The sequence below is a fragment of the Branchiostoma lanceolatum genome, chromosome 17 (genome assembly GCF_035083965.1).
Source record: "Branchiostoma lanceolatum isolate klBraLanc5 chromosome 17, klBraLanc5.hap2, whole genome shotgun sequence".
Lineage (NCBI taxonomy): Eukaryota > Metazoa > Chordata > Leptocardii > Amphioxiformes > Branchiostomatidae > Branchiostoma > Branchiostoma lanceolatum.
The window spans coordinates 15025964-15048503 of record NC_089738.1 but is presented as its reverse complement, the minus strand read 5'-3'; the positions used below and the strand labels follow the sequence as shown (position 1 = coordinate 15048503).

Genomic DNA, 22540 nt, shown 5'->3' with positions numbered 1-22540 from the left:
TCGCTAACCTAATTTTGGCGAATAAGGACCAAGTTATCAATTATCAAAATGCCTTGGCGTTTTATTGGAGAGACAGACACTGAGGGAAACACCGACACAGAGAAACACAAGCACGTACGCACGAACACACACACACACACACACACACACACACACACACACACACACACACACACACACACACACACACACACACTCACTCACACACACACACAGACACACATACAAACACACAGACAGACACAGGCACACGCGCGCGCGCGCGACAAACACACACACACAAACACTGAAGTACACAGACACATAGACACACATAGACAAACGCTCATACACATATACAGACACATACGGGCGCTATCATATGCATCTACTGGCTCATCTATGTAAGTTACCCACAGGAACCATTTCAACATATGTAGCCTAGCTGTTATCCATGTGCGCCAGACCGTGCTCTGACCTCACATATACACAGGCTTGGCGTTGACATGTCTGACTGTGAAAGTCGGTCTTGAATAATACAAGCAACGTTTTCGAACTGTATTTAGAGGAAACGTCCGTTCTCCTTTCTTTGTTAAAACTATCAGATTCACAACCATTTATTCCTCGTTAAAAAGTAATCCTCGGGCAGACAAGAAGGTCGTCCCGTAGTTGAAAGTCAACAACATTCGTCGCGGTCCCGTGGGTCAAGCTGATCAGGAACAGATGTAGGGGGTGATCCAAGTAGGGGATGATCGAAGGAGGGGATGATCCGATTAGGGGATGATCGAAGGAGGGGATGATCCAAGCATAGAGTGAAACAGACATTACCATGATCCAAGTAGGGGTGGGTTTAAGTAGGGGATGATCGAAAGAGGGGATGATCGAAGGAGGGGATGATCCATGTAAGGGGGTGGTGCAGGTAGGGGATGATCCATGTAGGGGAGGTTCAAGTAAGGGATGATCCAAGTATGGGATGACCCAACTAGGAGAGAATGTAAATAGGGGTGGGTCCAAGTAGGGGAGGGTCCAAGTAGAGGATGATCCAAGGAGGGGATGATCCAAGTAGGGGACGATCCAAGTAGGGGATGATCCAAGTAGGGGAGGGTCCAAGTAGGGGATGATCCAAGTAGGGGATGATCCACGTAGGGGATGATCCAAGGAGGGGATGATCATAGGAGGGGATGGTCCAAGCATAGATAGAGTGAAACCATGATCCAAGTAGGGGATGATGCAAGTAGGGGATGATCCAAGTAGGGGATGACGCAAGCATGCAAGTAGTGGATGGTTCAAGTACTGTGGATGGTTCGTTCAAGTAGGGGATGATCCTAGCAAGAGATTATCCAAGGAGAGGATGATCCAAGTAGGGGATGGTTCATATCAAATGAGTTTTATACATGTATTTTCAAAATCTGAATCGCCGGTATGAAATATGTGATTGTGATGAATCTTCTAACTCTCTGCTGGAGGTATATATTCATCAATATATATTTATATGATGTTCGTCCATCGTAGTCGATGAGAACCTCGACTTCAGTCGTCATTTATATTTATATAAATGTATATTTACTCCCGAATCCAGATAGACCATCTGGGCATGTTGCTTATATCCGGTCGAATCACACAGGTATGCAAACAGATATCGCGTGCATTTTAGCATGATTTGAAAATCCTAAAAGTCTACAAGAGGCTATTGTTATCTTCTTGGGTATGCGTTTTGGCAGCTGGTCAGCAGCAGGCCCCCAGTCGCCTTGATGCTACCAGATGAGCAGTGTGTGTATAATCTTAACTTTTCATGCTTAAAGGTCACTCAGTAATAGTTTTATCTATGTTAATATTTTCTTGATTCGAGTGGGATCATGTTGTTGATCGTGAACTAACAAAGCGTCTCTTCATCGTTTCCCATCCGTACACGCAGGGTCTTTCTTCCCATGGAGATGCCTGACATTTTTCCAAATTTCCCGCGTGTTTACAGGCGCGCAGGGGGCGCGGTGTGCTCAGGCCGTGCGTGCAGTCGGCAGCCGAGGGGACTCCACCGCGACCGCGCCGGCCCTTCTCTCTCCGCGCGGGGGTCTTCAGCGCTCCTGACGGGCTACTTTTACTTTAAGGCTCGGTCTGAGGAGGTTCATAAACTCACATGGCTGCCGAGATGCAGGATGCAGAACAGTGACGGCGCTACCTCAGCGCGAGGCTCAGGGTCGGACCGTTCTTGTGTTTGGGTTTCCTCGGGTGCGGAGCTGAGTCTGTCCGGAAGAAATGTCTGTCATCTTCCGCTCCTGGTTTCCTCTTCTCGTCTGCTGCTGCCTCGACAGGTATGTCTACAAACTCAGAGTACCATCAATCTAATCGAATAGTTCCGCTTTGGTTTGCTTTTCTAAAGCCTGCCTCCCGTGTGTCGTTAGCCTTGAGACAGTTTGAGATTAACGGCCATGATAGTGTGGAAACGGCCGGGGACGCGAGTAGCTCAGCTAATCTTGGTCAATCAGAGGTCTGCCAGCCGGCTTTGGTTAGCTCTACATCCAACATTCAGTACTAACCAGTCAAATGAGTCACAATCCCTATAGGCACAGGGCTTTAGCTAAATTATACGAAAACTTACAGTATCCCGTGATATACCGAAGCCAGACGTCTGTTTGGCTAGCATCCTACTACTGTTGCCACGTGGTCGGCCTTTACTGGATATCTGTCTTGGTTTGACAGGTCACTGGGGCAAGGAGCTGAGCTAGTGTCACTTTTTATTGTGTCTGCGCGGCAAGATCTTCGTAAATCTTTACCACCTCAGCGGCACTTTTACTTCCAGAAAGCGGTTGACCCACTTTACGAGCTTGTGCTGCCAATACATCTGATACCAGTACGGTGATACGTTAAATACGGTGACTGCTGCACCTGTTACTGCGTGTCACCGTGTCCAGTCGTTTGAAAACTTGACATTGGTAAATCGTCGCCTTTTCCTTCCCTGGTTATCTTTCCAAGCGGTCAGACCCCCTCGCCCGAGTGTCATCCTGTTTAGTTCCAGGCTCTACCTTCACCTAGCAGAAGGTGGAACCTGGAAATAAACCGTGAGGATGACACCCAGTGAAACCTGATGGCAACGAATTTCAAAACTTTTGGACGACTTTTTGTAATATTTTGTGACCAAGAAAGCTACACGAACAGCTTAGAGCCAATTGCAAGGTCCTTGTTAGAACATGGTGTTTTGATCAAAGTAGAGCGTACAACTTAACGTTTCGATCTTTTAACCTATTAAGTCAACGCACACCTGCAGCCTTGACCGTTAGAACTAGCTGTTGAAATATGGGTCGCCGGCACAACTGTTCCAAGCTCCTCCCCTCGTGCCGGCCCAGTTTGCCGTGACCCAGACCGCCGCTGCCATCACCGTGACATTTCTGTCTCTTCCCGTCTGCCCCCTCCTTCTTCTATGAGGTTCACCAAAAGCTATCTAGCCAGCATGTGGCCGTGGCCACAACATGTGAACTTGTTTAGGAGAGCCTGCAAGCTATTAGAACGCAGCCTCTCATCCTAAGACTAACAGAGTGCCTTACAATATTCTCTAAATGAGACAGGGACGCAACTGCTGAGACTTTACAAAATATCCACTAAGTAAATATCATCACACGCACTTCATGTCCGTAAATATGAAAATATTGTGACTGCAATACACTCCGCCATACTTTGAATACAAATCAGCTAGGGTAGACTGTCATACTGTGACCTGGCATTGCGCGGTTATAGACCTCGTTTTCAAAGTGAGTTGCCAATACAATACAGTTTAATGTGTTGGGACAAGCGCCAGTTTTCAATTTATGGGTAGAGCCTGGAAAGGCATTACTACTGATTCAGCGATAAAAAGCCTTGGCGCTCGGGCCTCTTTCAGATGCACAAACCTGGTCAGCTTTGAGATTAACTTCATAGCGGTGGATCTAAAAATGTCTGTATTGGATTCATCTTATCAACCCCTGTGTTTTGGCTCTCGGGGAGTTTGTTTACACATGTGATGCACAGGAAGATACACAGCTGTAACTGGTTTATATATAACGTTACTCCTCAGTGCAAAGTTGTGACTATGGTCAGTAAGTGATCTTTATGTTGAAGCTTGGTGCTCTCCATTTTTGTTTCGTTTATACTAGTGTTTCTTGTTGAGGGATGTCTATGAAAGAGATGTTATGCCAGATGTTGGTAATATTTCACGGATGACAGTGCTGTTATATGTCGTAACCCCCTCCCCTGGAGTGAGTATTGACAGTAAAACACGCCTGTGTCGTGTTCACGCCCCAGCACTGCTATCACAAGTGGCACCAGGGTCCCAGGGGGTCTATCTATATATTTTACATCACAGAACTTCGTATCATACGTGCAGTAAGACTATGGCACACTTGCGCCGATCTGTCATACGTGATGGCGCATATATGTATTAAAGCCTCTGAGGTATCAGAAAATAAGATTATAGTCAGAAGTCAAAATATCAAAATTAATCTAACTTTAGAAGACAAAAGGAAACCGACGTCCCGTATATTGTACTCCATATTGCTACCTAGTCATGATGTCTGCATCAGACGGTGTTTAATGCTGTCGTTGCTCTCTTTCAATTTGGATACTTTATTTATTCCATCAGCTAATAACCTACATTTATTAGTAGCTAGTCTTGTTGGACCTAAGAAGAACAAATTGCATACAAAGTACATGAGAGTTATGACTTCTAATTGCTGACTATTCAAGTTGACATGTTGCTGTTGTATTTTGTACCACGACGATCTAGAATTTCTTGTACTCCGTAAGTTAAACATGTCATTCGTGACCCAACAAGTTTTCCAACAAGTGACCTGTGACTTGTCTGGAACACAAATATTTTACTTGTTTTGACCTCCGCCCCAAGTTGTCGACTCCAGGAGTACCATGGTCCAGTCAACCTACTTTGAACCAAACTTTGAACAAACAAATCAACCAGAATCCTGACCGAGTCTGCTCACATCTGCAAACATAATATAAGGATGACATTGTATGAATGAAAATAACGAAACTGAATAGCAAAGAGTCTTATTTTCATTTTCCATATTTCCTGACTTCAGCGCAAGTGTTGTGGTGAATGGGGACATCAGGGGTGCCAATGGGACAGGCGGTACCACAGGTGGGACTGAAACCACGCGAGTGAAAGGTACGTACATGTGGACCATGGACTGAAATGTTCGTGAATCTGACAAAGGATATTAGAATTGTTTTTCTAGATCATGTGATATGAATGCACCATGAACACATATATACCGGCATTTGTCAATTTTAACTCACTTCGTAGCTCGCCCCTTCGGGAAAGCAGCAAGACCAAAACCTTAACAGTTCTGGTATTGTTGCTATACGGCATATGAATAAAACCGCTGCAATTTGGAAGACAGTGCCCCCCCCCCCCCCCGGCATCTTGTTTGCAAGCTTCCTGGCTCCATTGACCCCATATTCGGATCACGTGACTTTGGCCTGATTCTGGTGGAAGACGCCCAGTTTATATATAGCAATCTAAAATTCTGTATATACAAATTGGGAACCAAAATAGATCAATTAAAAGATAAATATCATGTGATAGAAATAAAAGTATATACGTATCAATAACTAGCGAATGCATCTAGGACTAAAAGCTCAAAGCGTTTCTTTCATGTGGACGGAATCAGAGTGAGGCACAGCAGGTAATAGATAGATATAAATGGTAGAACGGACATGGATGGACCAGATCTGTCCATCCATTTCCCGTCTGTCGTCAGTCAGGAGGTTGCTGCCCTCTAGTCACCCCGAACTCAAGAAGCCTCACTCAACAAACAGTGTCTGGAACCGTCCTAAGTAGCTCTTGAGTGGTTAAGGTTATTAACCTTTCAATGTAGCTGTTTTGTCTCCGAACAAAGTGGAGAGACACACTTCCTCCCTAAATCATCCCAGGTGATCTCAACTTCTTTGTATATATGTAGGTCTTTCCCCCTAGGCTATGTGAGGATGGAGGCAAGAGCCTTGCCCGGATATGACGCGGGGTAACCAGGTAAACTGTAAAAACAGTTACCAAGTGAGATACAATTACATTTTCTTTGAATACGATGATTTCAGATGATTCGTGTTTGCACTTGAATTTTGCACAAAATTACAACGTATATTTTATAAGATTAAAAGGCAATGTAGTCATTGATCAACCTATGTCGATATTCTTACATTGATCTATGACAACTACTAAGTCTAAGGAACTCCATCCACAGTATCCACTCATATTTGACCTAGTGCCGAAGGGTTGACCTAAGTGGGCTCTGGCAACAGTCTGGATTCCAGGTTAAAGAGTAGGATGACTATGACAGCAACCTTGATAACCCCGGACTGCCATAAGATTTCCTCGTCGCCCTAATTTTGAAAATGTAACTACAGTATCAAGCTTAAGACTTTCCTGTCCCCTTACTGTTAAAGTATGGACAAGACAGCTTTCCCTAGTACTGTCTCTGGCGCTCACTCCTTATATCAAGTAACCGCTCGCTTGTACGAGTCAAACCGCAAGTATGTATAGGTGGAGACTTATACATATACTCCCCCCGTCGATACGTGTCGGCACGGTCCCAACAGGTCTCACAGAATGTAGGCCTGCGGTAGAATGTGATGGTAGCTAGAAGCGTCGTTGACAGACGAGGTCAGAAGTGCGTGTTCGGCCCGACAGCTGTCTATAGCGCTGGGGGGAAACTTTCATAGCTTTCGTGCCAACTCTGCGTGGGACTTGCCAACTTTAGACAGTTAGGGACTCGCAGTAAACCACCTACTGTTTTAACAGACACAAAACATGCACATTTGAAAATGACATTTTTGGCAACGCCTCAGAGGCGGAGGCAGTTTTGGTAAAAAAAGAGTACTAAAGCAGGATTTTGGTATTCTGTAGTAAATATCTTAGCCAGTATACTTTAGAATTAGCTAATTGAAATGAACAATTTTGCTAAATTGCCTTGAGCAATGTCGTCTGCAATGGTAGATTACCTAAGTCATTTGCTACACATGCTTGATTTGGGTTACAGTTCGCACCGGTTCCGTCTCTTAGCTTAAGGGTGAAGCCTTTCAGTATATTAAGAATTATTGGACAGAAGTTAATCCATCTTCTTTCTTTGGGTGATTAAGTTTTAGGAGTCTTCGACGAAGTGTGATTGCGTTCTGTTCGTTCCAGGGGTGGAGTTCAAGCACCACCGGTATGCGGCGCTGCAGCAGACCCTACGCGAGACCGCGGCCATGTGTCCTAACATCACCAGACTGTACGACATCGGCTACAGCGTGCGGGGCCGCGCACTCACCGTCATAGAGATGTCCGACAACCCAGGGTTGCATGAGCCAGGTACGGAGGGGGTGGGGGTGGGTTGTACTGAGGTACTGGTACCCACGTCCGCGGCCTATACAATATACCTCGGGCAATTAGCTCTGCTAAACCGAGCTGAGGTTTCCACTTTTATGGCTCCTAACCAATTTGTCAGCCAATCAGAGAATTACCCGAATATCTTCTGTAGGTAAAGCCGATTCTCTGATTGGCTGACGGCTCATTGGAGGCCACGCCCAGAAAAATGGAAACCTCAGCCTGGTTTAGCAGAGCCTTCCAAGGTATGCTGCATAGGCCGCGGGCGAGGCTCTGAGTAGGTGAATGTTGAGGTGCAGGTGCCTTTGAGCGAAGGCGTAGATTTTAATAGAAGGGATTTTTTTGCTGCACGACTTTGGTCCCTGTTGCCTTTCTTGTTTGTTCCTGAGCCTTTTTTCTACGTCCTTAGGAGATAAAGAACGGATGTAATGATTGTTATCCAGGTGAGCCAGAGTTTCGTTACGTCGCCAACATTCATGGGAACGAGCCACGGGGACGAGAGCTGATGCTGCACTTCTCGCGGTACCTGTGCGAGCGCTACCTGGTGGGAGACAAGCGCATCACACGTCTGATAGACAACACGCGCATCCACATCCTCACGGCACTGAACCCAGACGGATACGAGATCGCAGCAGTCATTGTAAGATATTTGCTATGAGCTTTTAACAATTTTGACACCTTTAAGCTATCCAAAGATTAGCCCCACTTTTTTATGACTTCACTTTCTTGCGTCTTTAGATTGTGTATTGTTAGAAGTAATGATCATAGGTTATCAAGGAAAAGGTTAACAACACAAAAGCTTGTTCAGTTTCAAAGAAAGCTGCTAGGGACCCAAACTTAGGTCACTTCTTCCGAGTCTAAACCCTATCCACCACCCAAAAAATACTGACCATAGCATGTCCAAAACATGGGATATAAAATCCCGAAGTTCTGCTGCAGTAACAAGGAAAGCTAAATTCTATAGCAATCCGTTCATAGCTTCTTGAGGATTCCCTTCCCTTCTCCCCCAGGGTCCGGGCAGCCCAGAGCACGAGAACTCCGTGTGGAGCGGGCGGCTGAACGCGATGGGGATCGATCTGAACAGGAACTTCCCCGACCTCAACACGCAGGCCTTCTACAACGAGAGGCACGGCGGCGTCAACAACAACTTCCCCATCCCGGCGCACTTCTGGTACTTCAACCAGGTGAGTACATGGTGATGTGGATAGAACATGCGGAACAAGAAACCGAAGATCTCACACCTCCGTCCAATATGTAGAAGTTTTCTACGGCTAAATTTCTTATCTATCTATTATTGTGCATTTCTCACTAATTCTGTCTGTGCATTGTCCTGCCTATGCAACTTTTAACCCAGGCCAAGCCAACCTTCCCATCCTGACAGTCTCCGGATATACCATCTTCCGCCTCACATCCTGTCACTTAACAATATTCAAATAAGTGCGGACACACACCAAGGCAAACAAACAAACAAACAAACAAGCAAACACACACACACACCCAAAACAATACCACCTTTTTCACGGAGGTAGATATTAGCAGTATTAAAGATTGTTGTGGCGATGTGAAGTTTTGTATGGACGATTATCTATGGTCTTGCACTCCCCTGCTTTACTTCGGTTTGCCGCCAGGTGGCGCCTGAAACCAAGGCTATGATCAAGTGGAGCCAAGACCTCCCCGTCGTCCTCTCCGGCCACTTCCATGACGGCGAACTGCTAGTGAACTATCCCTACCAGGTGAGAAGCTTCATTCAACGTAGTGTGTACAACTAGCCAGGGTACCATTCGATTACGACTAGGGCTCCTACACTCACTACCCTGAAAAATCAGGGTAGCGAGTGTAAGAGCCTCGGTGTGTTGACACTTGACAGCCACTCGAACAGAATATGGCTAGTAAATCGGATGGCACCCTGGCTAGTGCACAATAATGATGATAATACACACGCATGTTGTTCTGCAACTGCAGGAATGGAAATATCACAGTCAACATTTTTAGATGCATAGTATCAGTTGTTCATCTGATATTTGTGGTACAATACTAGTAATCTGCGGCAAGTTAAGATGTATGATAATAGTTGTTCATCCGATGTCTGTGGTATAAAATCTGTGGCATACTTAGCTTTATAGTATTGAACGTTCATCCAATATTTGTGGTACGATAATCTACCTGCATTTTCCAGGTCACCCGCCGGGGGTATGACCTGTGGGGCTTCATGTCGGGCGAGAGTCGGACGCCTGACGACGGGATGTTCCGCTACCTGGCGCAGACGTACGCCGTCAAGCACCGCACCATGACCAGCCCCTACACGCGACCCTGCCGATACAAGGACTTCGCCAGCCAGGGCGGCATCGCCAACGGCGCCAGCTGGTTCAGCGTGTCCGGAGGTACCGTAGTTGATCTCACCTAGCCTGGTATCCAAACCTATTTCAGCTGCCGAGTGTTTTAAGTATTCGTTCTCTTACGTAAGAGGACGAAGAAACTTTGCAGCTATGGTGGGTTTGGAAACTGGGCTAGATCTCACCTTCATAGCGTTTCCCTACATGTATGTAACATGTCATACAGTTTTGATCTAAATCATTGCCTTTGCAATTGTATCAAATTACACAGGCCAATTGGTACTAAAAGCCGGGAAGGTCAGAAGCACAGAATGAGCATCCTAATCACACTGCTGGTACGCAGATACAACTAATCAAATAAGGTCAACATTGTCTTAACCGGGACGGGGGTGATATTGACTTCCAACAACCTTTGCCCCGTTTCTGACGCCACGCGTGCATAAAGTGCCACTGGTGCCCAGGGCAATTGAGTCAGATAGCCGAAGAGCATTAAACGATTCAGTCGAAAATTCCGTTGAGTCCATTTTTTTGAGTTGGGGAACAGTTCAATTTCTCCATAACCACATCTGACGTTCCTTCCCGCCTGTCGTCCAGGTCTGTCGGACTTCCTGTACCTGCACACCAACAGTCTGGACCTCGCCATGGAGCTCGGCTGCTCCAAGTTTCCCGAGGAGAAGGACCTGGAAAAGGAGTGGCACAACAACAAGGAGTCTTTAATCAGCTTTATGGAACAGGTGAGCGATGTTTGCATGTTTGCATGTTACGAGTGTTTTCATCGTAGGGGGATCAAGCAAAGCAACGAGAATACATCATAAAGAAAGACATCGTAAAACGAATTTAGAAAAACGCTTACTACTAGTATCAGAAACACCTGCACAGCACCGTAAATAAAGTTGTAACACAATACATATTTGTAGATTACCAAACTTGTACAGAAGGGCAGCATAAGGTGTTTTAGGGCGGTGATGTGGGGTGACGTGGGCATCGTATTTGCCTCCATTGTGCGTGACTATCACTTCGTGTCCCAGGAGGTTATCTGACATTTTTATTTTTCTCTCTCGAGATCCACATCGGTATCAAAGGCTTTGTGCGTGATGAGAACTGCAAGCCGATAGAGGGCGCTGTTATCCATGTGGAAGGGATCGACCACGATGTTACTACAGGTTAGTGTGGGAAGAAAGAGACACATATGTACGTATCTTTAAGATTTATCAGCACAATATAGTCAGCAGCTAGTTGGGAAGCTCTAACTGTACGTCTTTGGCAGGCGAACAAACAAATAAATTAAAAGATAAAAAGATCCTGAGGCCCTTTCCCTTGTAATGCTAGGGTCACATTTCTAAACCCTGGCCCGACTGGGCTGTTTGCAGGAACGAAAAGTACATGTGTATATCAAACAATATGCACTACTTTATGCTCATGTCTAATTTTCTTACGTGTTGTGTGTTGAGTTATCTCTTATATCATACTTTTCGATCCGACCGGGTGCTGGTTTGGAAATGTGACCCAAGCATAAGAGGAGATCCTTTCATCTGAAACAAGCTTGAGCAAAGACCTGTATCACGGTTTGTATTCTCAGTTTCATGTAAGGATATGTTTAATGGCATATTGTATGAAATGATACTATCCATCACCTCCCGTTCCTCCCTCGCCAGCCCGTGACGGAGACTACTGGAAGCTTGTCCTCCCCGGGTACTACACGGTCACGGCCTCGGCGGGCAGCTTCACCACCACCCGGGAGTGTTCCCTGCGCTACCGGAACGTGGTCGTCAGGTACACAAGATATGCACAAATGTATATTTTCTGTGTTTTGTTTCTCCGGGAAGCAGGGTGACCTCCTGATGGAGTATTAGGTATGAAGTTGTTCGCACGTTCGCAGCTATAACTCACGTCACGATCCTGTTGTCGCATTGGTATGTAAAGCCCCCCTCTCACTGGACCCGCGGCGCGCTGGCTGCGTCGCTGCGGCCTAAACTGGATTTGTGTTACCCTTGATTTTATAATGGGAATATCATTCAAAACGTACAAGTATGACCAAAAAGACAACAAAACACACAAAGCTCAAAAAGATTCGTTTTTGTCGATGAAACTCTTTGAGTGCTTTGTCAATTCGATCGGCCGCAGCGACGCCGCCAGCGTGCTGCAGGTCCAGTGAGAGGGGGGCTTAACTTGGCACATCGTCTGCTAGGTTGCGCGTGATGATGCACGTTGTCTTATTCACACCGTAACTGCTTTTATCGTCAGGTGCGACTTCATCCTGGGTACCAACACCTCCGTCCCGTGCCCCGATCACACCACGGAGGGGGAGGGTCACACACACACTGGTGAGGAAACAAAAACATCTTCAACCGTCTCACCGACCGCGCCCACTAGCGTTGCCGGGACGACGGTTGCCACGACAACAACGGTAGTGACGGATAGCTATGACGTACACACTCCATCCCGGGAGAGTAAAGGTAAGATCAGATCTGCACTATTTGAACACGAACGTCACGATTCTTTCTTGCAACGAGAATCACATTTTAGGCACCAAAATACAAATCGAAAAATGAACAAAAGAATTGTCGGTACTCTGAAACATGATATTTCATTTCTGATGAATATAACCATTTACCCAATTTACCCTTGTAAAAATTACTACTATATCTGATTTCAAATCGAGGCATTGTCTGTCTTGCCCCAAAGACCATCAAGATAAGAATCCAGATCTAACCTAGGGTCTTAGTGAAGCTTGACTGCATTATTTGGATTGGTAATGTCAGACACAGGATTAGGTCACGCAGAGACCTTTGCACGGATCCAATGGCATACAGGGAGACGTAGGGCACTATGGGTAGAGCAGGGGAAAAACAAAAGCATTTCCATATTACATATAGTGCTTTACATCTCCCAGCATGCAATGGGATCCACATCTTGCAGGCTGATGAGATATGTTCCCTCTAAAGTTAGGATATAATATTGCCGGTCGCGCAGCCCATCAAAAGTACAGTACGTTTGCCGTTCATCTTCAGGAAAAAGCGAGAAGAAAGAGGACACCACGCCCGTAGCCACGCCCACAGCCACACTCACTGACGGACCAATCAAACACCTGCTCAGAGGGTTCGTGTATGACGTCAACTGTAACCCTGTGGAAGGTGCTATTGTCCACGTGGTCGGCATCAAGCTCAGCGTTTTCACAGGTAAAGTCAGCATTTGCAATATGGTAAGAAATATATTTTTTTCTCAGCTGTGCAAAATGTCACTAACCTTGGCACCCCTCTAAGCAATGTTACACTTTTCATTGTGTTTTATTTACTTGCAATTAGCTCCAAAACAAGACTTTACAATCAACATACATATTAAAATTTGTATGTAAGACTTCCAATGAAAGACGCAATGAGAGCAGTACTTATACTTTTCATGTATTTGTACTTTTATTTGCAGCCACTGACGGTTACTACTGGCGGCTGCTGACCCCCGGTCGCTACACCGTCCTGGCGATGGGCCGAGAGTACTCCTCCGCGCGGGAGTGTTCTGTGGGCGGCCGGGGAGATCGCTGCGACTTCGTGCTGAGTCCAGAACCCACCTTCCGCTGTTCACGGACGCGCACGCGCACTGGCACGTCCACGGTAAAGGTAGATGTAAGAACAACGGTGACACCGTCTGTACTGACGTCCTCATCAGCTTCTTCTACGACGGAAAGTCCTGTGACGATTCACCATGTCATTACATCACCCAACAAAGCCTATTCTGTCTCCACGCTGGGTGCTAGCCCTACATCAGAGGCATCTGCGGGTGGTATCTCCTCACATCATAACTCTTCAGTTACAGCGGTGACACCAGGATCCACTACAACGCCTGATGTTGCTATCATACCAGCAACAACACCACTGACAACCATCTCAAGGAAATATGATGCAAACATCACCACTGATGACAAGGGAAAATCGTCCGAAACTGGTCACCATGCAGGTACGACTATTGACTCTACCACGACGATTCCTGGCAATTCTACCATTAGTGATGTTTCACTTGATGCTACAGCGACTGTCATCCACCTTTTACGTAATCCTGACACTGTAGTCAGAGCCAAGACTGCAGCACCCAACAGTCTACTGGATCTCGTAACTGAAGCAATAGATACAGGTAGGACTAGTTACTCTACCACGAAGATTTCTGGCAATTCCACCATTAGTGATGTTTCATTTGATGCTACAACGACTGTCTTCGACCAGTTACGTACTCCTGACACAACAGTAAGAGCCAACACTGCAACACCCTTCACTTTGCTGGGCTCTGCTACTGATGCAGTAGACAGTAGGGTAGTAGACCACGGTTCAACACGTGCTGACAACAACGCAACGTGGCGACCAGAACACGACAAAGAAACGACCAGAGCCCGATGGACGTCAACAGATACGCCGTCACCGACACTCAAACCCGTAAATACGTTCACGTTTGCAAGTAGGATGACTGGAGCTACGGCTACCCATGATATCAATGTTACCATGGACAATATTGCAACCACCGATAGTTCGAAAACTTTGACCATCACCAAACAAAGCCTGTTCACAGTAACGAAAAATTCTTCAACAATATATTCTGCGTCGAAAGCGTCTGAATCTGCCATTCCTTCATCTGTCACTAAAACTTTCATCCAGCCAAATCCCATTGGACAATCAAAGTTTGACATTGACACCACTCCTAAACCACAAACGACAATCAAATACCAACATGCGACGACGTCGGCTACGACGACTATTCAACCTGGCGCAAGAGACACTATTGACCGAAATAACAAAAGCATTAATGCAATTATAACCTCTCCAGCAAACAACAAAGGTTCCGCTGACCTTGAGACTCCGTCGAAGACCGGAAATAGCAACAAGCCGGACCGGAAGGACAATAAGCCGAACCGGAAGGACAGACGGCGGAAGAAGAAACTGAAGCTGCTACGGGGCCTCGTGTTCAACTCTGACTGCTCTCCGGTAGAGGATGCTGTTATCTTCATCGACGGCGTACTTAATGTCGTTAGCACAGGTAAGACTAGAGAGTGGATTTGTGTCTATCATCAAGTTACATTAAAAGCATAACATTCTAAATTTTAGCTTACGGTAGATTTCTTAACTGTCCTTGGTGCTGAACCAGCAATGTCGTCGAACAGATAGGACTAGAGATTGAATATAGGTGCCAGTCATAAAGTTGTATCAAGACATTGCATTTTAAATTTCTCTACTGTCCTTGGTGCTGAACATGCAAGAGCTTCTTCCAAATTGAATGTTCTATGATAAAGTATTCGAGCTAGTTTTTTGTCTATATGGCAAGCTAGTTTTTATATCTTCCATTACCATTGTCTCCAATGTTCTTACATCTTCCCGTAGCCTTTGACGGGTACTTCTGGACGACCATCCCCCGCGGCTCCTACAGCGTGCAGGCCAGGGGTCTCGGCTTCTCCTCTTCACGGAAGTGCCACACACAGGACCGACTCCGGCAGACTCCGCGCTGCAACTTCGTCTTGGGACCGGACCCACGAACCCGCTGTCACGCAGCCATCCGCCGCTGGGCACTCAGGCCGTCAAACTTCTTCACAGGCAGCGCCATTCTCCGGAGTGAGGATACGTACGACGCTCGGGACCACTCCCGTGGACTGCCCGCTCCCCCCGAGCCCAGGACTGACGACCAGAGAACTACAGCGAAGCCCACATTCTCACCCCCGACTACAGAAACTGTTTGGAAGCCTACTGGTCTTCTGAACCTCTTCACTGAGCTGTTGGTTGGTCCGGACATCAAACCCACGACGGGAACACCAGCAACAACGAGTAGTATGTCAACGTCGGGCAGAAAAGCCACAACAAGTATGACGACCCCACTGTGGAGGACACCCGTTAAGCGTCTATTTGTTCCACTTTATTCTCCAGCAGCAACACAGAGGATAAGAATAATTGGATCAGGCAAACAAAACACAGACATTTTGTCTAAGGTACAAGATTCTCCAACCATGACTCCGAGCCCTGCACCGGTTCTTACAACATCAGCAAATATGTCCACGACAGCTGTAAGTCCTGCTGCTTTCACACAGAGGCCTTTAGCGGTCACAAGTGCTGCAACCCTCACGAAAAGTACAGTGATGGAAACAACAACGGCAATGACCTCAGTCACCACCAAGCCGTGGAAGAATGAAAGGGGGTTCTGGCAATGGTGGCGCAACAAGTCATTGCAGAAAAACGACCTCTCGAGTAAAGGAACACGCAGTGGCAAAAGACGTAAACCGGAAGTGACGCCAGCACAGACCGAGGATGGACAACGCGGTGGCAAAAGGCGTAAACCGGAAGTGACGCCAGCACAGACTGAGGGAGGACAACGCGGTGGCAGAAGACGTAAACCGGAAGTAACGACAGCACAGACTGAGGAAGGACAACGCAGTGGCAAAAGACGTAAACCGGAAGTGACGACAGCACACACTGAGGAAGAACAACGTCATCAATCCAGACAGAAGCGACCACCGCCCGTCATCTGGTCTCAGGAGAGGCTAGATTACGACAAATCTAGGAATTCGCAAAAGAATAACAACGGATCAAGCGTACCCGGCAGGAGAGAAGATGCCGATCGTAGCAAATCAACCGACTCAACAGATGGTGACGCGGGACCCAGGCGTGGTGACGTCAATGTCATTCAGTTGCATAGCGCTCTCCCTGTCGGCAGGAAACCTAAGCCAGCCAAGTCAGCCAAGTCCTCGGCGAAGTGCGTTCCGGAGTGGTTCAGAGAGGGAGACACGTACTTCCGCCGAAACTGCGACACCGGTAGGTTAGAGCGTATCTACCGCGGAAGGGAACCGTTACAACGAAGACCTGCCAACGTTGGCGATGATACCATAGCAACGGAACAACGTATCCTTCCGCCCAACCGTCGCCATGGCGATGAAGATGTGAGTACTTATAGGGAAAAGGAAGCCTGGGTAGAGACTGATTCCTGGTCCCCGGAAGGTCTTCCTGTAGTACCTACGTCACTTCCGGATCCGCAACCAGAACCTAATCTGCAAAATGTAGTAGAAACACCGACGGAACAAATGGCATCGACATCGAGCCCATTACCAGTTAACACCGGTGCTATTCCTAGAGATACATTTAACAATGGCGAAAGTGATCTAGAAACGCCATCGCCGCCGGTTGCTTCTCCGGAACACCGATCACGGTCAAAGCCATGGGGAGACGAGAAGGGTTTCTGGCAGTGGTGGTTTAAACTCAGAACCACCATGACGCCTGAGGACGAGCCTACGATGCCTGAGGACGAGACTTCCGACGCCAAAGCTACCTCCGAGGAGAGTAGTTACAGATAACGATATTGGTGCTGGAACATATAACAACATTTTCAATGGTGCTATTTGTTACGTTGTTAACGTGTTTTGTTTTTTTTTCAATACAAAATGAGCTTAAGATAAAAGACATAGTGAGAATCACCTATGAAATCAGCATTCAGGTTATTGAATTTAATTTGATATAGTGAACCCTGATACCAGTAAGGGTCCAGGGATATGTATATACATTTGTATTACAGACATAACATGTACTATCTGTTGTAAGCCAATCTTTTAATGACCCTGGCATTTGATTAAGTCGTTGGATTGTAATTGTCGAGGGAAAGGATTTGACCAAACTGAGCCTCTAAATCATAAAACATGTATGTATGCGTATGTTTTGTTTAACAGGGTACGTTAGCACACGTCGGTTCGTGACAATTCATCCAGTTATGCAATATCGTTTCGCTGGAACAGATTGGTATCACATTTATGACCTTTGCGTATCGATGCTATCATAGAAAGATATATGTACTAGTAAATGTCATAGAAAATGTCAGGGGTGAATGGTCGCCATGGTAACCATGCTGACATTGAGGCTGGAAGGCAGGACCAATTCTGTTTGTCGTTTTTCTTCTAATACTTTGGTCTTTTTTTATACGGTGCTTTTGTCTTTGAGCTGAATAAAGCAGAAACTACAGCTGGTCTTGAGTTGTGTTTTTTTGAAAGCGTCCTCAGTAACTGAGAGCTGATGGTGTATAACATACACAAACACACACACAAACATACGAAGTCACACAAAAGAGGCCTTCTCTATAATCATTAGTAGTACCACTTCGCCGTATCAGATCGATAGGCTTAGTGAAACAACGATATGATCTCATCTGCCCAAATTCTTGTCCACGAAATAACCAATGACGTCTGCTTTGACGGTGATATCATCATTGATACGTGTATCACAGGACAAAGAGAAACTGTATGTCCCAGTCTATATTGTATAGTGTCTGCTACAAACCTTGATTGTTTTAAAACCTTCCGATCATCTTCCTGATTGTGTTTGGCACCTCGATCACTAGATGTCAGTGAAGTTTAAGTCATAGTTCTTTCCGTGTGGATGTATGCGTGTTGTATGTGATTGGAGACAGACTTTAAAACCGTCGGAAGACTAGGGCATTGTGACCACGTTTACTTGGAGTCGAATCCACCGTCTAAGATGTTGCTACCACGACGATTCACGTACAAGACTCTTCTGTTCGAGCGTGCGCTCCAAGTCCTGATCCTCGCTTCTGCAATCTTCATCTGCAACAACGAAAGGGGAGAGGACCACTTCTATCTGATGAGAGCAACTAAACATATAATATCAGCATTCCATAAGGTAACTTCGGAGGTTTTTTCTTTGCATTGTATATATTTGTGCTTGGTGGTCAAGCGCAAAGCCTTTATGGCGAAATACACATGTACATGTTGCGTTTGATCAAGGAAGTTATAGGCAGATAACCTCCTTATAATTGATTTGATATGGCACTACGGGAAAATGGCACAATCAGAAGAAAACGGCGTAAGTAGAAGAGTGTAAGTAAAAATTAGCTCCTGGAGGACAGCCAACATTGTGTCATAAACAGTAAAGATAAGGAGGGAGGGGAATGTATGACTGTTTCCCTTTCCTGCTGCCACCAGACGTCCACCCGAGATAATTTCTGGAGGTGGTGTGAGCACACCCTGTTGTCTAGGCTCTTCTTTACGACTTGGTACAACGGGAGGGCAACTGGGCCGGATGACGTCATCAGCAGGTACACAGCCAACCCCGATCTGTTCCGGATAGGACAGGCGAGACTCAAGCAACTCAGGGTGGTGCCAGGTGGGGATTTTCAAACGTTTAATAGTGTCAGCGTTTGGACATTGGTGCATGTCGTCAAAGTAAGAGTGAAATGGAGGTCTCCGGTTTTGCCAGAATTGCATGCATGCTTTTTTTAAAGAAACGGAGTTTGTGAAATTTGTAGCACGACGGCTGATGTCTATCTCGTTCCCAGGGCAGTGCAGGACCCCTGAGACCATGGCTGACATTGTGGGAGAATGTAACGTGGAATATTCCCGTTCAAACGAAGACCAGGAAAACTACGGTGAGAACTGGAGCAACTTTACATCAAATACCTCAACCAATACCACATACTGGCGGTATTCTACCCAGACGAGTTCCTTTGACCCGCCATTGTACGGTCACTTGGCTGTGTACCGAGGAGGAGGATATATTGTGGACTTGGGAACATCAAGAGAAGAGGGAGAACGAATCGTGAGCTATCTTCAGCGCCATGACTGGCTGGACAGGTACACCCGTGCGGTCATGGTTGAGTTCACCGTTTATAACGCAAACGTCAATCTTTTCGTTGCGTCAACCTTATTGGTGGAATACAGTCACGTGGGTTTGGTGATGCACTGGATTTCCCTTCATCCCTTTCGCTTGCACCACGACCTTGCCTGGTTATGGAGTTATGTGGCCTTGGGTGTGAATGTGTTCTATGCTTTCCTTGTATTCGTGGAGACCTTCATGATATCAGCTCGAGTGCATCAGATGGGGAAGAAGTGCCTTCGAGATTTCTGGTGTGTCTGGGAGGTTTTCGCTTGGATGTGTTCGGCCACGGCCATTGGTGTGTTCTGTTGGCGGCATCACTTGGCTAGAAACGCGTTGGCCGAGATGCACACAAACGTAACAGGTGAGTCGACGTTTTGCAAACACCTTTGGAGATACCTTACGATAACGTCCACGTAATTATGGAGGAAAAACTCAAAAGTAGTCAAAATACTGTTAACTCTTGGATGATCTTGACTTTATTCCCCGTTAGGAGCAAGCAATTTAAATTTGATATGAATATATATTCTTTCGCTCATATCAGGGCAGTTCCTGAGCTTCCGTGAGGTGGCGCTGTGGGACGAGGTGCTGTGGTACCTCCTGGCGGGCTCGGTGTTCACCTACACTGTCCGGCTACTGCAGCTTCTGTCCTTTTCAGCCTCGGTTGCCATGCTAACTGACGTCTTACGGCAGTCCACGCAGCACGTGAGTGAACATGTTAAAGTGATACCTCCAACCCGATGCTTTATAAGGGGAACTTTCCCTACTTGTGCTTGGGTCACATTTTCCGGACCAGGGGCCCGACCGGGCTGTTTGCGAAAACAAGAATAAAAGTGTTAAGAAATATATACACAAATCCTGACCATCTTTAGTTCCTTTCTTTGCGCTTTGTGTGTTTTGTTGTCTTTTATATCATATAGTCTACTTTTTGTTCCCGCAAGCTTCCCGGCTAAGCGCCGGTTTGGAAATGTGACCCTAGCATATCAATGTTACACGTTTGGTGATCTTACAATCATTTTGCACAATTTTACGATTTGTCTGAGGGCTTCATTTTCCAAGTGCTGCGTTGTTTTCGTATTAATCATCAAATTCTCCCAAATTTGTAGGTTGTCGTGTTCTCCGTACTGGTTATGCTGGTCTTCTTTGCCTTCATGTTCTGCGGGTATCTGTTGTTCGGCGCCACGCTGCAGCAGTTCCAAAGTCCGCTAGGTGCGTTGCTGACGGGGTTTGGGATGCTGCTCGGGTCCATCGCTTTCAATGATACCATGTGAGCATCACAGTCAATAGCAAACACAAACTAGATTAAGCATATAAAAGCCTACGTTATCCTACAAGGACAGTGCTCTGTATGAATGTGAATATGATCTGAGGCAAGTCGAAGATGAAATAACGTTAAAGTACAATCGCAGTCTTACAGTGTGGTTTGCTAGCCTGGTAACCAAAAGCAATAGATTGTTAGTTGTAGTAGTAGTAGTGATTGGTTTATTGAGCAAACATAGACCAAATCGGCCTTGCAGTAAAAACTGAATTGTGCCGAAAGTTACAGTCTTACCTCATAAAAACTTAGGGGATTGTATCTCCCCTTCTTATTCTCTGCTGCCATTTTCTGTTCGCAGCCAGGCGGATGAGACGCTGGGACGTCTGTATATCCTCGGGTTTGTTGTCTGCCTGCTGTTCGTCCTCATGAACCTGTTCGTGGGCATCCTGAACGATACAATCTCACAGGTTTGGTCATCACCATAATTATGTCTAATAAAATCTGCTCTTTCCGTGTGATACTTTTTTAATTACAACGTTAAATGACAAGACGTGATCACTGTTGCGATGACAACACACCATGTCAAGCTCATAGCTTATGTTCGTCATCAGAACAAAGTGTATTGAAACATCTAACTCCTTGATTGAAACAAATACAGACAAGCAAAGCACAAGAATAAGGAAGTAATACATGAAAGTGTTGTTTCATACCGTTACATCCTTCGTAAGAGCCAAATTATTTCAAAACGGTAGTGACATCAAAACATTAAACGGCGTGACTTTATTGTCTGAATCACGTTCTGCTTACGATATATGTAGACATGTGAGGACTACATCAATGACCAGTTCACACACTAAACTTTATTTCGACCAATCACAGGTAAAGAATGACAAGCAGGAAAAGGTGGAAGAGTCGGGGCTATCGGACCTAGTGCGCATGATCAGACAAGTGTTGGCCAATGGCGGCGAAGCTTTTTCTGACAAAAAGATGCCAGTGCCCCAAAACGGTAAGTTTGTCATATTGCGTTGTCTTTGCAAAGAGGCACATGTACAATAATTCAAACAACAAGTATCTTGCTTAGGTTATTACTCTAATTAACGTTTGAAGCCAGCGTTTGCATCATTAGTTATCTACAGGCCAGGAATTTTAAGTTATGTAAATTTGAGGAAATACTCTTGTTCTCTATCAAATCAAATCTATTAAACCCCAGCAGACATCATGGCAGACCTGTACACCCCGCAGATCGACCGTCTGCAGCACCGGGTGGAGCTCCTCCAGCGGCACGTGCGGGAACTGCAGAAGACGTTCACGATGTGGGACTACTTTGTAGCCTACATGTTGTACCTGCAATCAATGTGCTGGCAGCAATACGATTATGAGTCTCCGTATGACGGATATGACAGCTTTGACAGCATGGATTACGATTTTGAGACAGTATATGCGTAATACTGTTTACAATCGTATCTTTGGAGTTTGTAGGTAAACTTCAGTATATTTTACACCTTCAAACTTGCGACTTCTTGTTGTCAACATACATTTGTTTGTTTGTTTGTTTATACATATACATATGTGTACAAATGTACATGCATTTGCACAGAGAGTGTTGAACATCCTTACTATACTGCATCCTTGCATTGAATCGCACTGCATCTGTAGAACGGGTTGAATAACCTGTGTTGCCCAGTGCTGTGCACATAGTTAAAAAACATACAGGTTATTGATTTTATACAATAAATATTATCCTGAACTACTAGTATCATTAAGTTGGTGAGCAATAAGGATTATACAAAGTTGATACTGAGACAAAATCATCACGTTTTTTATTGTTCTTTATATCATTAGATGCTCACTGCTACCCTTTGCTACCATGAAAATAGGATGAAATAGTGTGTTTCTTGATAATGTTATGAGTGTTGAAAGAACTTCATGTATTGAAAAGCTAAACGTTTAACCGAGAATTATAATTCTACCGGGATGTGTCCGAAATATCAGATTCTGAAACAGA

The 22540-nt window shown here is 45.7% G+C and overlaps 2 protein-coding genes across 2 annotated transcripts; both read left to right on the top strand.

Annotated features, from left to right (window-relative positions):
• The first annotated feature begins 1247 nt into the window (after positions 1-1247).
• Positions 1248-16972, top strand: LOC136422468 (uncharacterized). Its single transcript, XM_066410241.1, has 15 exons — positions 1248-1291; positions 1952-2173; positions 5043-5128; positions 7145-7309; positions 7768-7964; positions 8335-8508; positions 8953-9057; positions 9501-9705; positions 10252-10391; positions 10721-10820; positions 11313-11430; positions 11902-12113; positions 12669-12836; positions 13081-14676; positions 15018-16972. Exons 1-15 carry the CDS (start codon positions 1248-1250, stop codon positions 16970-16972), a joined length of 5487 nt encoding a protein of 1828 aa, XP_066266338.1.
• A 3913-nt stretch (positions 16973-20885) lies between these two features.
• LOC136422467 (uncharacterized) lies at positions 20886-21981 on the top strand. The gene is made up of 3 exons (XM_066410240.1): positions 20886-21002; positions 21415-21541; positions 21749-21981. The coding sequence occupies exons 1-3, from the start codon at positions 20961-20963 to the stop codon at positions 21979-21981; spliced, it is 402 nt and encodes a 133-aa protein (XP_066266337.1). The 5' UTR covers positions 20886-20960.
• The last annotated feature ends 559 nt before the right edge of the window (positions 21982-22540 follow it).